The 17,068-nt window shown below is 38.8% G+C and overlaps 1 protein-coding gene across 6 annotated transcripts in view; it reads left to right on the forward strand.

Moving 5' to 3' along the window:
• The window catches only part of abca2 (ATP-binding cassette, sub-family A (ABC1), member 2), an 80,775-nt gene that overhangs the window by 23,099 nt on the left and 40,608 nt on the right, over positions 1–17,068 (forward strand). For 5 of the 6 annotated variants that reach the window (XR_006843108.1, XM_046385683.1, XM_046385682.1 and 2 more), the window contains exons 2-9: positions 2,120–2,213; positions 4,553–4,555; positions 9,336–9,447; positions 11,074–11,237; positions 12,068–12,189; positions 13,432–13,545; positions 15,482–15,658; positions 16,563–16,784. Coding sequence is in view for 5 of the 6 variants with exons in the window: in XM_046385683.1 (XP_046241639.1) it covers positions 2,120–2,213; positions 4,553–4,555; positions 9,336–9,447; positions 11,074–11,237; positions 12,068–12,189; positions 13,432–13,545; positions 15,482–15,658; positions 16,563–16,784 (1,008 nt within the window). In the remaining variant the exon portion in view is untranslated. The remainder of the gene's footprint in view (positions 1–2,119; positions 2,214–4,552; positions 4,556–9,335; positions 9,448–11,073; positions 11,238–12,067; positions 12,190–13,431; positions 13,546–15,481; positions 15,659–16,562; positions 16,785–17,068) is intronic. The other variant, XM_046385681.1, reaches the window with a different exon arrangement.

The raw sequence follows: 17,068 nt of genomic DNA on the forward strand, positions 1-17,068 counted from the left end.
GCTGTTTTCTGGTGAACGTGTGTGCTGTATGAGACTTACAGAATACATTTACTTCACATTAATACAAAAACGTAATTTATAACTTTGTTGTACCTGTTAATCACGTTGTGCTAGGTTTCCTTATTTTCTAGTGTGTGTGTGTGCTTTTATGTAACTTTGCAATACATTGTTTGGATGTGCAATCAGATACAGGAGTTCTATCATTTCAATGTATTTGATAATGTGACAAGGGGTGTCTTGTTCTTGTGCCTGTGTGTGAGTGTATGTGTGACAGTGGTCTCTTGTCTGTGTCTAAAGGGCCTGTTTGTCTGTCATGACCTTCACAGACAGAAACACACACACACACACATCAGCTGTGTATGTGTGTGTGTGTAGATGTTCAACAGAGACACACAGTGGCACCATGATATTCCTATGGTTCTCTGTGGACAATCTAACAACATAGCACTGTCTTGTCAAATAACACACACAAACACAGAAACTTTGTCATCATGAGTTGTGACAGAAGATTCACTGCCCTCACGTGGCCTCGTCATCACACAAGATGTTGCTACAATTCGTGGACAAAAGCCCTTCAGTAGCTAAAACTGCACTTCCAGGTTGAATCCAGGACACCGTATGGTGAAGGCTGAAGTTGAGAGAGCGCTGCAGTGTTTGGAGTGTTAACAGAGAAGAAGAAAAGCAGGAAGCTGATGTCAGGTCAAAGGGTTTGTTTGGCTTTAATTCTCCACCAGCAGTCCACAACCAAGGCCTTATGCCTCTATCTGACTGCATAATATTTATGTCTTTTGAGAGAGCTGCTGTGTCTCTGCCACTGCACGGGTAACATCGGTAAGATGATTTGTTGTTAGGTCTAGAGAATGTAATTACCACTGCAGCTACTAACAGGTCACAGCCTACAATGGATGCCTTTGGTTGCCAACAACAAGGAAAGGATGCAGGCCTTACATGACCCTTGGCAAGAAAGATCTGCCTTCCACTGTCTCTCCACTCATTCCCACAGTTGAGAGGGGCATCTTTCTCCAGTCCTGACCTTCAGTAGGCAGCAATGAACTGAGCTTGTTCAAATCCAGTTAATTTATGTGAACAAATCAGCTCACAGAGAAACTAAACTGAAATACTTTGTTCATTGTCCATCATGATCTCAACACACATCATGCTACCCCTGACTAACTGTCACTGACTGATACACTGTTTTACTTGAACTTTTCTTTTAAAGATTTGACTTAGAAGTCAACCTCAAAAAACTCAAACTTTGTGATTGGCTAGAAATTTTGAAGATAATATAAGCTCCAATTCATTGAAATGATAGAAATGATGCATTAATGGGATATTTAATCACCTGATAGTTAATTTCAAAAGTAATTATTACATTCAGCCACTCACCATAAATGTTTGCACTGGATGTAAATAGTGTTCTGTAGAATCATCAAACATGAATGTATAGAGCTAAAAAATATATGTGCATCGAATGCCAGATCATTTAGTGTCGGCAGTCTGCTGTGTGTCCAGTTCAGAGGCTGGCTAAGTGACTTCTTAGTGACTGATTTTCCAACAACACCAATAAGGAAAGACAAAAAGGGAGAATAGGACTGCAAGCTGAGGACGGAGGAGCAACACATTTATATGGCTGAATTCACTTGGTACTTTGTGGTATTGATCAGATATAAAAGTGAGCTCATTATCAGTCCTAATGAGGTGTATGGATTGAGACAAAAGATACTGTAGCCATGAATTTTATGAGCTTATGTGACTGTCTTTATATGCCCACTGTGATCATAAAGTAGGCAACGACATACATTTGCAAATGGTGCACCATAGAAAGGTTTTCACAGTGGCAGCCATGGGCTGCGTGTTTAGTGAGCTGAACATCCCTCGCACTCCTTTCCTGATGTAATGGGTCGATATGTGACTGTAGGCACACTTAATCTATTCCACAGAGTGATCCAAGAGCAGGCAGATGGGAACTGACAAGGAGAGTTTCACAGTAAAGAATCATGACTCAAGTTAACCTTGTAGCAGGATCACAGCACTGAAACTTGTCTTGGATTTGACCAGGTTTTATTGGAAATACGGCACAAATAATGTCATCAGTTCTTCTGTCCTTTTTCCTCTCCAGTGGGTGCTGGCCTTTGAGATCTTCATCCCACTGGTCCTCTTCTTCATTCTTCTGGGTCTGAGGCAGAAGAAGCCAGCAATTCCTGTCAAAGAAGGTGGGCAGACATAGTACTGTAGGTGGAAAGTAATGAACAAAATGAAATTATTTTCATGTGACCCTCATTCAGTACTAATAGAATTATACTCGGGTGACCATTGACTTGTTGCCACATCTGTAAAGATTTTCTTTGTTACACCATACATAGAATCTTTACAGTGGTAATGTCAGCAGAAATTTAAATCCATAATTTCAATTTAATGGTTTAAGATTATTCTTCATTGTGTTCATTGCATTGAGAGGATTTCAACATTGAAAATGTAAGTCATTAAAAGGGGAATTTGTAATATATGGCCAGGATTCAGTGGTTGTTCCAGAAATATATAGGGCAGCATGTCATCAGAGTAACCGCCAACTACTGCTTACTACTATACTGTTTATGTTGTTAGCTTGAGCTGTAGTTATCTTTGGCTGTAACTATAGCTACCATTACCTCAGCAAGATCACTTAGCTCACTTAGCACTATAGTTGACTGGACATGGGGGAGTGGCTGCAGCTGGACACCAGACTTAGACCACCCGCACAGCCTCAGTGAAGTGTATTTTGATGCGTTAACAACGCAATTAAGCTCATCATAGTTTGATAAAAGAGAGAAACTTGAATTCAGAAGTTGTATGGTTGTATTTTTCTGTTTAGTAAGCAAAGCAGATGGAAAAATATTTACTTTCTTGATATTTTATGTTTGCCTAGTTTACATGAAAAAAACTAAGCACTAAGAGAGCTTGTGAAATTTAGCCAACTCACTGCATGTATACATCTCTCAGCTGAAATTACAGGGGGAGCTATTGGCTTATTGCTTTTAGAGGTAGAGTGTAGGTACAAAATGGTATTATGAGACAGGATGGGCTGGGGCTAGCTGATTGGTATGCTAACGTCAGGAGTAGTAATGTCAAGACTTGTTTACATTTTGTTCATTTTTTGAATGTTAAAAGTATGGCCATATTTTACAAACTGCACCTTTAACAAATCTGCTCAGTGACCAGTCGGTAGGTCAAGGTTAATCAAATGAAAAATTACGCTAGCACAATTCGATCACACACCTGTGTGAATAAGACATATCACTTTAGATACCTTATGGTTTATGTCGTGAACACTATTTTGTATATGTTTATAATTTGTTAATGTTTATGATATTCATTAACTGCAGTGTGACCATGACTTAAATTTAAGTGTAAGTGTGGCAGTACTGTCTATATTTCTTAAAATCAACAAAGCTCACATGCAGAGCCAAACCAATAAGTATGGTATCATTTACAGAGAGATTTTTGTTAAAAGTGAATTATACATTTTGGTATAGTCCGTTTATTTTTAACTGCTAACACGGGCTAAATGCTAATGTGTGGTGGTGTGTAGCAAAATGATGTCTTTTTTTTTTACCTGATTTAAGTGAAGTAAACACATTAACAGCTGCGTGTAATGGTACTTTAAGCAAGTCTGTGCTGATTTGTCACCATATATGTTCTGCTGACTTCAGAGGGCTCATACACACACATATAGGCACACATCTTAGATCAGTGCAGACTGCAGCAGTGCTTCTGCCTTAAACACATAAATGTAATTGAAAGTGTTTTATTTTAAATTGCTCATTTATATGTGCAGCATTATTCCATTATAGTTGTGCATTTGTTTCAAGTACTTGCATCTTGTGCCATCTGCACAATTTAAAATTTCAAGATCAGAAAAACACCAAACTGTTATATTAAAGTTATATTTCACTCAGAAGATTAGATTCTTTCAATATCTCCAACAGTGATGGCTCCAAGAAAGTTATATGCAAAAAAGTAAACCCATACTTCTGATGAGTAGCTGTTTGTAAGGCACTGAGAGAAGAAGTGTGGGTCGAGGGGTTCTGTGTTGTGTACTGGTGTTAGAATGAGGTCTTCTTTTCTTTTCCTTCATATTAACATGCATTACGTTGTTGTTTTAAATATAGAAAAGGAACACTGCTGCTGACTCATGTTTGCCTGCAGTCATAAAGATATTATGTAGCACTGTGCAGCATCATCATGCATTTTAAACAGGCAAACGCATATTTTTGCTAATCTGCTGCTGTCGCAAATATGCGATTTGCCTTCCACCATGTGCTGTACTTTTTCTGTCATTAGTTCACCTTTTGGTCTTGTGTTGCACTGCCTTTAGTTAATTCTTTCCATGTTTTAGTTTCTTCTTGGTGACCCTACTGTTGCCGTTAGCCACTGTAGCAGTCGTTTACAGTTTATTTTTATTATGTTTTTTTTCTGTCTTTTACTTCAACTTTATCTTGTTTTTGCTGTGCTTTTTTCTTTCTCTCTTCTGTCCCGTGTGTGATGCATGTTGTCGACGTGTTTGCTGGACCAGTGTGTAAGTGTTGTCATCATTCATTTTACCCTGATACCTGATCTGGGCTGACAGAATACATTAATGAAAACATGTCCTGATTAATTTGTGGATGTGTTAATCCTTTGTTGGGGTGTGTTTCTCTGTCTGTGTGTATGCACTGTACGTTCTTTAACCCTGATCTAAATTACACATTATTAAAAGCCAACACATTTCAGTCACTCTGCGGCTCATGCATTCTTTTTTTTCAATGAGATATGTTGTAAATACAAACCAACTGAGTGACAGGATAAAGTTCCCAACAAGGTTTACTAACTTTAAGTACATCTTCTGCAGTATGTTAGGTTAGATTTGGTGGAAAATCTTGGGATGGTTTAAAATAAGTACTTAGACTTAGTCCTCGCGTACACAGGTATTTTTGAAAATGGAGTCTTAAAACCAAAAATGAATGTCCTAACTGGCCTTTTAGCACAGTTTCAGAAATAATCTCTGTCTCTGCTAACAAATCTGCAAATGTATATCACGTAACCTTTCACTTGTGGTGGGCATGTGCATGCCAGAGTGCACAGATCAGCTGCAACATTAAAACTGTAGGTCCACCTTTGTGCTGCCAAAACAATTCTAACCTCTGGGTGTATTTTGGGGTCACTGACATTGGAATGTTGGATTCTTTGTGTCCTGAGGGTGGGGCCTCCAGGTGGGAGAGGAGAAACGTTCAAACAACCAGCCAGCTAATTTGCACCCATCTCTACTCTGGACACAGGAACTGTCGCAGATCTCTCGAACGACAGCTTGCTTCCTGCGCATGTAGGTAGTTTCAGCATTAGAAAATGTAGAATTTAATTGCACAACAGCTACTAGAACAGACAGCAAGGTCAACAATGCCTGTAATTCATTATCCATGCTGAATAAACCATGATAGGTGAGGCTGACGTCATCATAGGGGCATGACGAATCAAGGAAAGAAATGCAGTAACTGATTTTCACTGTTTCTGCTCATCCAGACATAAACACCGTGTAATTAAGTAAACATAATATCTTCGCCCTGGGAGGAGTTTGACCTAAAACAAGTTTACATATGTACAAAAGGCCAAAATGCATGCAAAAAGCTACGCTTTTGAAATACCTGTGGACGTGTGGGCAAAGTCTTAGTTAAGATTAGAGGACCTTCATTAAGATGGCTTTAAAAGAAAAATAATGATTGTAGGTTAGAAATGGGAAACAATCTGTGTCCTGTGTCCATCTATCCTGAGATCCTCCATACAAGGACTTTGTCACTTTTTGCACTCATCATAATTACTACAACCACTAAAGAACTATGACACTTGAACGGTAAACAAATGATGTATTGGGCCATTTGCTGAAATGAATAAGAACAGTCTCAAAATCAAAGATGGTGCAGGATGTCTTCCTGGGCTGCATAATCCAAGTGTAGCGTCCAGCCATTTTGGTTTTATATGGTTTATATTGACTTCAGTGGAAGAGTAATCCATATTTTGTTTTTGTTTTTTTGTCATTTTACACCTTTCTGTTTATTGAGCCACAGAATGACTGAACTCTGAACTTGTTTCAGCTGCTTCCGTGTGAAAATAAATGTATTTACCTCTCCCTGTGAGTGTGTTTCACTCAGTCCTGACACGGAGACGGTGACTGAGCTCCGTCACAGAGCACCACCCTGTTCCACACTGTTAAAGATTGATGCTAAAGAGCTTCACTGCGTCCAGGTTAACACCACCATACAAAAACACTGGCTGCTGGACAGAGGGGAACACACTTGTATGAATACCAACTAGAGCTGCAACAATTAATCGATTAGTTGTCACCTGTGAAATTAATTGCCAGCTATTTTGATGATTTCTTTTTTTAAAGAAACTTCTTAAATTGTTGAATATTTTCTGGTTTCTTTACTCCTCTGTTATAGTAAACTGAATATCTATGGGTTGTGGACAAAACAAGAGATTTAAGGACATCATATTGAGCTTTATGAAACACTCACTGGCATTTTCTGATATTTTTCGGCCAAACAACTAATCGATTAATCGAGAAAATAATTGACAGTTGACTAATCGACAAGGAAATAGTTGCAGCCCTACTTGCCTTGTAATACATACGTGCTTTTGAATAATCTGCATTTCACACTTTGACCTTTCTAAACAAAAGAGCTGCACAACAGAGCTACAGCTGATGATTAATGTCGTACCTTTGATTGCATTGCATCTTTTAACATTTTACATAAGCTCCTCACAGTCTGTCACTACATTTTCCCCGCGCAGTTTCTCTCATTTTTTTTCTCATGTCTGCTGAATTATACCAAACATTTCTATTCTTCTTGTGACTTTGACTGTGCGGTCCCCACCTATGTGTGTGTGTGTGCTGGTGTGTGCTTTTTGTGTGTTTGGATGTACAGAATTCTTTGGACACCTTGTGTATTTGAAGTCTGTGAAAACAGTTGGCTTAATTGAATGAATTGCTGTTCGTTTCCTTTAATTCTTTTTCCATACAGTGGGTTGTGTACTTAACACCGTCTCTCTATAATTCATGTTAAATTGATGATGACGGATTCTGAACTGTGTTTAACACCTCAACTTGATGACCTTTAGTAGCTGGTCAGAGAGGACAGATGTCACTGAACTGAATGAATCGACCTGCTTCAAGTACAAACACACATACAGTGTAATTATCACTTGATATCGGCCCTTTTCACCTGTATTACTCAACCATTTTATTAGTAGATAGCCGAAACCCAGATAAAAACCCATCTGTGTTAATAAACCCAGTGGTGTTTCTCACTTCAAAGATCTCTTCAGTCCTCCTGCTGTTCAGTGGCAGGAGTCTAAGGCCTGGCAGCTTTAGTATGTAGATGCACAAGCCATTGTTTTACTTTGGCTGAATGTTTAAAGAGAAAAAGTTAAATAATTATTTTTGTCATTGTCATGTTATTCATTTGATTAAATACAAAACATCATTTCTTAGTTTACTTTATTTGTACTGAGGTATTTTCATTATTTCATGGAGAAGGGGCATGTTTTGTAATTTCTGAAATTAAGTCACCTAGAAACGAAAATTGAAATTATCTACTTACCTGCATTCTAAGGGGAAGTTGACTGAAAGTATTTTTGTCAGACATTTCTGGAGCTTCACATGTAAACATTGTTGCAACATTCTCCTAGACAAGTGAAAAATCAAAATATACGTGCTTACGATGCTAGACGAGATCAATAGGAACTCCCAATCCCTGCGCACCTCAGTGTTTGCTTGCTATCTGAAAACCTGTGTACATCTCTAGCAGCACATGTACACATGTTAGTGTGTTTACTTTTAGCTTAGTGGCTACAGTGAAGACATCTTTTCAAATCAACTTGGGATCACTGGGCCTCCAGAGGCTTGAATTATTCCAGACTAGCTGTATGGAGTCATTTTATATACAAGACCCCAACTTTTTCAGTTTCTCAGGCAAATGCTGCAATACTGTTTTGCTGTGAAGCTCCAGAAATGTTTTGCGGATGAAGAAATGTCACCATTTTTTCCGCTGGCATCTGAACTGTTCCTTCAAAGCCTATTTCTAACATTATTTCTCAGCTTCCGTCCTTCAGCATTAATAATCTCTATACAGTATACACACACAATGAACAATGCAGTGTGAGTATAAGGACATTTTATTAATGTATTACACCTCCTGTTATGAGTAATTGCTGTATAAACTGTTAATGACTGATTGATAACACATAGTTATAGTACTTTATGACATGTAATTGCCCACATGAACAGATCCTTAAAGTGCGTAATAAAGAATTTATAAACCGCTTACACATATGTACAAATCATTCACAAGCTGGTTTAATACTGTACGCGCACATTTAAGTTATGCTGATTCTTGACCTCAGAAGCATGGAAGTTTGACAAGTATTCCTTAAATAACCATTTACTACATTTGTGTAGCAGCTTTCAGCAACACCTTGTGTCCTTTGACCGCAGGAGTTTACGCAGTTGTCTTCGAGAGAGAGAGAGGGATATGTATTCATAAATAAATACTTCTTGTACCACACGTAAAAAATAAATGGAGCCAATACATATAATAAACACATTCTTCATCTTCATTTCATTACAACTATGTGATATTATATTGTCAGTCATTAATTACCACTATATACATCTTGTGCATACAGATGTGGTCCAACACGAGAGAGAATTCCTCTGTTTCTCAGACAGGAATGAGTGCATAATAGGGACCATATGAGAGAGAGTGAGCTGGAGGACGGTAGGAGGTGGTTTTATTGTGTAAAGGACGCCCGCCTACAGACAAGCTTCAGCAGCACAGTAAACATGGAAACATTGGACTGGTAGCTAGAGGTGATGTTTCTGTTTTTTCTTGTGGAGAGCTTGCCCAGTCACCATTTATGGGTAGATGAGGAAGAATATCATGGGCCCTTTTTTTTTTCATCATTTCGTGTTGATTCAAAATAATGAAAGGCCTGTGCATTCAGCATTGACAGGTGGGAGCCTCTCTGACCATTAGCTACTGTGCAGCCTTTCAGTTGGCTTGTCTGACTTCTTTCTTCTTTTCCAACTCTAACACACAATCTCTCCCTCTGCTTGTTCGTTCTCACCATCCTGTTTGGTCCTGTTGTTTTCTTGTCATGACAAACTTCCTACCTGTTGGTGCTCATCTGCCTCTTTTTCTACATCTTTATCCTCTTGTTTTCTTTGCCACCCTCCTGCCTCCCTCTGCCACGACCTTTTCTTTTGTCTGGTTTTGTCTTTTCTCTTTTTGTCCGTCTCCTCGTTTTTCCTCCCTCATGTCCAGCCTTTTACAGTGCAGCACCGCTTACCTCAGCTGGCATCATTCCCATCATGCAGTCTCTGTGCCCAGATGGACAAAGGGATGAATTTGGTTTTCTTCAGTACAAGAACTCCACGTGAGTAGATCTTGTCAACAATTACTTCTTCTTCTTCTTCATTGCTTAATCTTTTTTTTTTCAGGCAGTTTTTTGTCTTGAGTGATTTGTTTCTTTGTTTGTTACGTTACTTCTTCGAGATCACATTAAGGCCATGTTTTGACCAACTTGGGCTTTTCATGAACAAATAGAGCCCTCTCATTAATTTTGAATGGAGCCAGTCCATCTGCACAGCGGGGGAGACCAGCACAGATGGCTTGAACAAAAAACACAGAGTTGTCTGGCAAAATAGTTGAACCAGGGTCAGATTTTGCTGCTGGTTCGATTTGGCATCATCTATGAAGGCGCTACGTTATCCCATACAGGGAAACTTGAAAATAATTTGTGTCTGGAACTTTCTTACATTTTCACATTTTAGTAAACAGTCAAGTGTTCTTAGCTTTTAAATAAATGTTAATCATAATCACTATATCAACAGTCATAAAACATTATAGATGTGACTTATACTGAATTATAACTGCAAGTGTCTTATGGATGTTCTCATTATAAAAATAGTTATAAAACAGGCATTGACTGATAGGACTTATATTGTGTTATGACTAACTGTCCTCAATTATACAGAACTCAACAATCAGCTGCAGTAAGGATTCAATGTACGCTATAAAGTGCTTGCTCAAGGGTGAACGTTGGGTTCTCTGTATTACAGTTTAATTAAAGAGTTTGGTCTAGACCTGCTCTAATTGGAAAGTGTCATGAGATAACGTTTGTTGTGAATTGGCCCTATATAATGATATAGCCATAAATATATAGCTCATGCAGTATCGTAATAATCACTTATGATACAGCAGAGGTTCTTTTAAATGCATTAGGCATCACAAGACAGATGATATATTGCATTGGAAAGGATAATTGTAAAGCATTATGAATACATTATAGTGCACTATGAATGTCCCAATAATGAATACTGTTTATAGTAAATGTGGTCAGGAGGTAAATGTAACATTTTTGGAAACACATTTTAAGTAATGGAAATGCATTTACAAGACTGATAAGACTTATGTGTTTATCAGTACTAAACATGGAGCTTTTGCTAGCAGTCGGTTAGCTTAACCTAGCACAAACACAAAGATTTAAGGGAAGCGCTGCTCCCAGCAAACAAAGGGTTCAGCACATCAGCCCCTATAACACCACAATGTGCTGTTTTTACACTTTTTATAATGTGTTATATATGCTGTTGTTTCCAGCCCTGTTTTTGTCCTGGTTTAATTTTCAGTGTGGTTCCTAGGAGGAATTCTGAGATGCTTGTTAAGTACAGCCCAGATTTCTTCTCCTCTCATCACTCAATCTCTCTTTCCTCTGCCCATCCTCTTTTCTTCTCACCCACCAGTCCACTCAATTCCTCACTCTTTTTCCCTCCCTCTTTGCACATTTTTGCTCTGTCCTTCTGCCCCTCACTTTATTCTTCTCATATGAACATACAATTAATCATGCACTATTAAAAACTGTGTCTCTCGAGACTCTGTGTGCTTCCTTATGCTAAGTTATTTTTAATGAACTGATGTACCTAGAATAAACCACCAGTGAGACTGTGTTTCTTCTTTTGTGTAGTTTTGCAGATGTTTTCATGTCTAAATCTCCCTCTGTTAGTGTGACCCAGCTGCTGGAGCGCATCAGTGAAGTGGTTGAACAGAATCGACTCTTCACCTCAGACTGGCCCAGTTTGGGTCAAGAGCTGGAAACCCTGCAGCAACACCTGGAGAGTCTCAGCTCCACCCCTTTACCACTGGACGGCAACTTCAACAGCAGCCAAGGTCTGACACACAGCATGACTTTCGCTTCCAGTTTTCTAAGTCATGAGTGCAGATATATAAGTGTGCGTGTGTATGTGTGTCTCCTGTAATGTTACTTCCTTACCGCCAGGACACAAAGGTATAGTATAGTATGAGATGTACATTTCCAGTGGAACATCATCTAGAGATTCAGGGTCATACATGCAGTTGTCAACAACAGCAGACCTGAAAATGATTTGTGCATAATCATGCATCTTTCACTGCAGTCTATATCAGCAGACCATGCCTCAGACATGAAAAAAAATCATCATTTACTTGTCACTATTTACTTGTCCTCACCCCCCCAACTGAATGAGGGTAAAGGAAAATCACGTCAGTATGCTGCAGCAGTGCGGTGATGCAGCCGTCACACTTTGCTCTTGCAGCCTGTGTGTGTCCTGGGCATTACTCTTCTGAAGTGATAACAAACATTTTTGGCAGAAGTAAAGAGTGACCTTGAATCTTCACTGCGTCAAAGATGATTAAAAGAGATTTGATTTGCACATTAGCCTTTACACTATCTGATCAACAGTGCCATCAAAGATATTACTGCAGAAAGACTGAAGCAAATTAGTTAACTGTCAGTAATCCAACTGGCACTTAAAATAAACATAAAATTGCTCTCCTTAAGATAAATTGTTTTGTACAAGAAGATGTTTTTATGTTTAATCTGACTGCTATTAGTTTTTGTCTGAAAGCTCTTGTTTTACAGAAAGTAGAACAGAACACCAAGATGATTTTTACATCATGATGTTTTGTTTGTGTGTGTGTGTGTGTGTGTGCGTGCGTGCGTGCATGTGTGTTGGATACAGGCTTCACATTGGCCAGTGTGTTAAAAAACCAGTCAGTTTTCCAGCAGTTCCTTGTCAAGAACCTGTCCCTGTCCAACTCCACAAGCGGCCTGCTGCTCAACACTCCAGTCAGCCTCAGAGAGGTGATAAACTGTACCAACACTCAGATCACTTATTTTTCTCCTCTGCTCGGTATAGTTCACCTCACCACAGCTTAGTTCAGTTCATCAGGCTTATTGGCATCACTTGCATAACATTTGACCTTCTTTGATCATCGTTTTGCTTGTTTCTGTTTGTTTGCTTTTCCCCATTTATTGCCATAGGATAATCTGTACATGCACATGATCCTGTAGGAGCCAGTTATGTATATGCATTTTGGTTTTTTTCGGTTTACAGCAAAATTTTATCAAATGTGTTTCATTCTGTACTTAAAGGTGTTAAAAACCATCAGTATCTCCTCCTTGAAGGTGTGATTACCGACTACTTTGTGAAAATGACTGTATTGCAATATAGTGAAGCATTTAACAGATCAGATATTCTTCTTAGGAGTTGGTACCCAAATCCAGGACTAAAACAGTGTGAATACTGGACACAAAGATGACTCCAAATGTTTGTCTGTAAATAGGCAACTGTTTTTGGTCCAGGGTCACTGTAACCTCACAAAATACGCTTGTAGCCATAACTCAAGAGTTCATGCTCTGCTCTAATTAAGACAAAATTTTACAGAAATATCAAAAAAGATAAAATGATAAAGTGGTGAAATTGTATATCCAAAAGGTCAACTTCAATGTGTCAACTTCATCTGCCCATTGTTCAACTCCATAACTCAGGAACAGAAGGGGAGCAAGATGTACCTATTGCATAGATCTGCTGTGCTGTGGGATGAACGTGTGCATGAAGCATCCGCGTTTTAGAATGTGTAGCTTCTTTGCAGCAGCATCCATATTTTAAGTGTTGTTGTCCACCACAAGCTCATTGGTTTTGATGATGTGGAGTGTCAGGTGATTGTTGTACCATGTGATGAAGCTCTCCATTGGTCCTCTGTACTCCTCTATAAAAATAGTCTCTAAGTGAAGCATGTTTCTCTCTGGAAATTATTCACTCATGTCAATCTACTGATAACTTCCATTTAGCCAAAAACTACACTTGATACCTTTAATTAAATTCCTTTAAAGTCACTTCATTTGTTATGGACAGACATAAATGTCAACTCAACTTGGCTGGTCTGTTGAGGTGAGGCCAGTAATTTTGCTTCTTCATGTTTCAGTTGTATGTTACACTCTTCAACCTGTGAGCTTTTTTTTTTTCATTTCATTCAGAAGATGGCATTGACGCCAGTAAGACAGAATGAATTGTATGTATGTGTGTGTGTCCATGTCCTGTAGGTGCACAGTCTTATTTTTGGTACATCTCTCAGAGATGGAGGAGGAGCCCAAAGATGGATTCGGGGGGCAAAAGACACCAGCCAAAAACCTGAGGACAAAGTTCTTCATCTGGAGGTAAGTCCATACACACATGTACATATACATTACCACATATCAGAACACCAAGGCCCAGTTCATTGGAGCGGAGACAGACATTATCCGGCCTACTGCTATTAACTGCTAGTTAGTTGCATAACAAATGGTAGCGATCTTATGAACATGACGGGTCCTGAAGAACTGTCTGGATTTAGTTGTGACCAACAATTTTAATGTGCTAAATGGCATTAAAGTAAAATTTGTTTGCCTAGCCTGACAAGGTAAACACTGTTGTAGAACTGCAACTAACAATTACTTTCATTATCGATTCGTCTACCGATTTTTTTCATAATCATTGATCAGTTGGTAATCTGACTCCTCATTTACAATCATGAATGACAAAGACAGAAAGAAAAGTAGCAAAAATGTTTGATATTTTTGCTTAAAAAAAGTGACTGAAACACTCTGTTGACCAGTCAGTTAATGGAGTAATCACGGCAGCTGTGATTGGTAATATAAAAATATTGATTTCTGTCGACCACTGCTGATCCACTAATCCATTTATATGGATGCGATAAAAAAAATTAACACACTTTTCCAATAAATTTTTTTCAGAAGTACACTGTTCTTCCTATATGTTCTACTTGCTTTGTAGAATTTTTAGAGTTTTTATTTATTGAGGTAATGCCACTATAGAATTTGCTTATAATAATTTTGTAATCTTGGTTAATATTATTGGACTGGCACAGCTGTGTAGCTGTGTAGAAGTTATCAAATTCCAAATTAGCTACAGTCCTAATGGTAGTTCTTTCACCTCTAAACCACTGATTCTGTGAGTGAAATATTTCTTTCACATTATTGTGACCACCCAGTCCTGACTCTGTAGGAGAAGTGAATATCTTGAAATACAATCACTTTGAATTTTGTGGCATGGAGGTGTAAAAGGTGTAAAAATCATTGATCACCACAGAAAAACAATGTTGGTCTAAACGGTCCTGTCACCAGCCGTGGTGGAGAGATTTAACTTATGAAGAGTCAGCTCAGTGTTCGGGCTATCCTGTGATACAGTTGTGAACTGCCCAGGAAAGCTATGTTTCCTTGGGAAAACTTATACCACAATTGATCTCGTATTCGTATTCGTACTAAAGGTAAGTTTTCTAAAATTGATTGTCTTTGTTCAGTATTCTAGAAGCAACAGCAGACTTTTCAGAAGAGGAAACGGTGTAACTATTAACATGATGGATGGCTCTGTCACATTTGGTTTTGTCAATAAGCTAAGCTAGCCAGCCAGCCAGATAATGTTGTTAGTTCCACCTGTTTGACTAGAGGATGTCCACAGAAAGAGGACTGCAGAATCAGTTCTAACAGACTCAGTCACAGTATGGTTAACCTCGTTATAGCTAATGAAATGAGTAAGAGTTAGGCCATTTACTATAGATGTGCCAATTAACAAGCACATACTCACCCATGATTAATTTATAAACTACAGCAGTGTTCCAGCTTGCTAAGGCACCTTGGTGAAAAGACGTGTGTAAACTATGCAGGACAAATTTGGTTAGTGAGAACCAGACTAAATGTTAAACATGCTTTAATATGTATTTCATCCATTTCTCAACATCACTGTGAGGTTTGAAAAGGAGTGAATAGAACTGAAAATAAAACAAATCCAAATAAATGCTAATGTTGCTTGTGTATGATCTATGTGAAGCAGGTTTGTTACTACAACATCTGTGCTAACTTCATAATCTAGTAACACAGTGGAATTACGGTATTTTTAAACCTGGGCCCTAAATTCACATATTTTGGTTTGTAAATGATTCATACTTACCAAAAGTTGTGTAACTGGAATTGCAACTGCAACTGCTTTGCTCTATGACAGTTGAAATCCTTTTGCTATTGAGCAAGTGTGTATTTTTTCCTTAACAGCGATGTCTTCCTTGCCTCTCCTGTCCCCCACCCCCACCCCCGCCCCTAGGAGGAGCTGCTGGGAGATGTTCACAGTCTGAATGGAGGTCTGATACACAAAGCCTTACGTGACCCAACAAAAGCAGCCCATAGGCAGGCTCTGCTCAAACTCATGTCCCAGGCTTTAGGTCTTACTGAAGTCACAGGAAACCAGAGAAAAGACCAACAGGGCCTGAAGGAGGTGGAGGTATACCTGCTGATTCATTCAACTTTGAGCCATGGCTTACATTTGCATTTGCAAGATTTAAAGCTTAAGCTACAGTATGCAACCTTACATGCAGCACATGTAAGAGAGGAAAACATCCTTCCACAGCTGCACTGATTTTTTTAAGCTGCTGATTAGGCGTCTGTTAAACACTGCCATACCTGGGAACTATATAAGATCACCAAAATCAAACCCTAACTAACAGGAGAGTGAGGGTCTACACCTGTGTGTGTGTGTGTCCCAGTGAAAAAATACCCAGTTGAAAAATACAGATAGAATTGATTTCTCCTCAGGGCTTGTCTTAGAAATTGGCAGTTTTTTGTGGCTTTAGCAGTGGGTCAATTTTCTTAAAAACGAGAGAGAAGTATGTGTGTACGTATCATTTAAACCTGCCCACCTTATCTGTAATAAGCAAAAATTAAACAGACTATCTTCATGAAATGAATGTTTGATTAATAACCAAAAGAGCAACAAAATGAGGAGGGAAAAAACAGGAAGCGTTGTCGTCCAAAATGTATTCAGAACACAAGAGCTGTGCAGTAGTGATTAGCTGGTGGAGCTGCGTTATTGAGTTCCCACTCATACATCCGTATGAACCAATCACAAGCAGCACTCACCTGTCACTCATGATGTTTTACCTCACTTTTATAGCATCAAATAACTAATTAAAATCGAACATCAGGAAAATGTACACTTGAACATACATCAGCTTGATCAGAGCTACGTAAAACGACAGAAACCAGCTAACGTGGAGATGGAACTTACCTTGCCTTTTGAACTCAAACTACTAATTGTGTTTACCATTTGGTGCTATCATTGGAACCACCAGAGTGACAGGACCTTCAGATGCTGATGTTATTAAATTAACTGATTTTATTATCCCCAGGGGGTTCTGCTGACTGGAGCCATGCTGGAGGTCCTCACTTGTGGGGAGGGTGGGACAAGTGAGCTCAATAAGATCCTGTTGGTGCCTGAGAAGCAGCGACCAGTGCTACAAGCCTATCGCAGTGCAGTTTGCAGCGGAGGGGAGGGTCAAAGGTCAGAGCGCTTCAAACAGATGAGCCACGAGCTGAGAGAGCAGATCAACACACAGATTGTAACTGAGAAGGTACAGCAGAAACATTTGCTTTAGATCAACTAAAGCATCTGCCACAAAGAAAACTATTTATTTTACAGAATAATAAGATGGTATTAAATGTTAACTCTCCATTCCTCGTTTTTGTTCTCGAACGCTCTACGTATGTACAAAGTGTGCAAGTTAAACATTAAGTTTTGATCAAATAGGTAATCTTTCATAAGCCTTTAAATGTTGGACCAGTTGTAGTACCTTGAAAACCCAGGAAGATGATGAGTTCATTTATTCATTCAACTTACGAAAGCAAGTTTGAATTG

Source organism: Scatophagus argus, chromosome 4 (assembly GCF_020382885.2).
Source record: "Scatophagus argus isolate fScaArg1 chromosome 4, fScaArg1.pri, whole genome shotgun sequence".
In the NCBI taxonomy this organism is placed as follows: domain Eukaryota; kingdom Metazoa; phylum Chordata; class Actinopteri; family Scatophagidae; genus Scatophagus; species Scatophagus argus.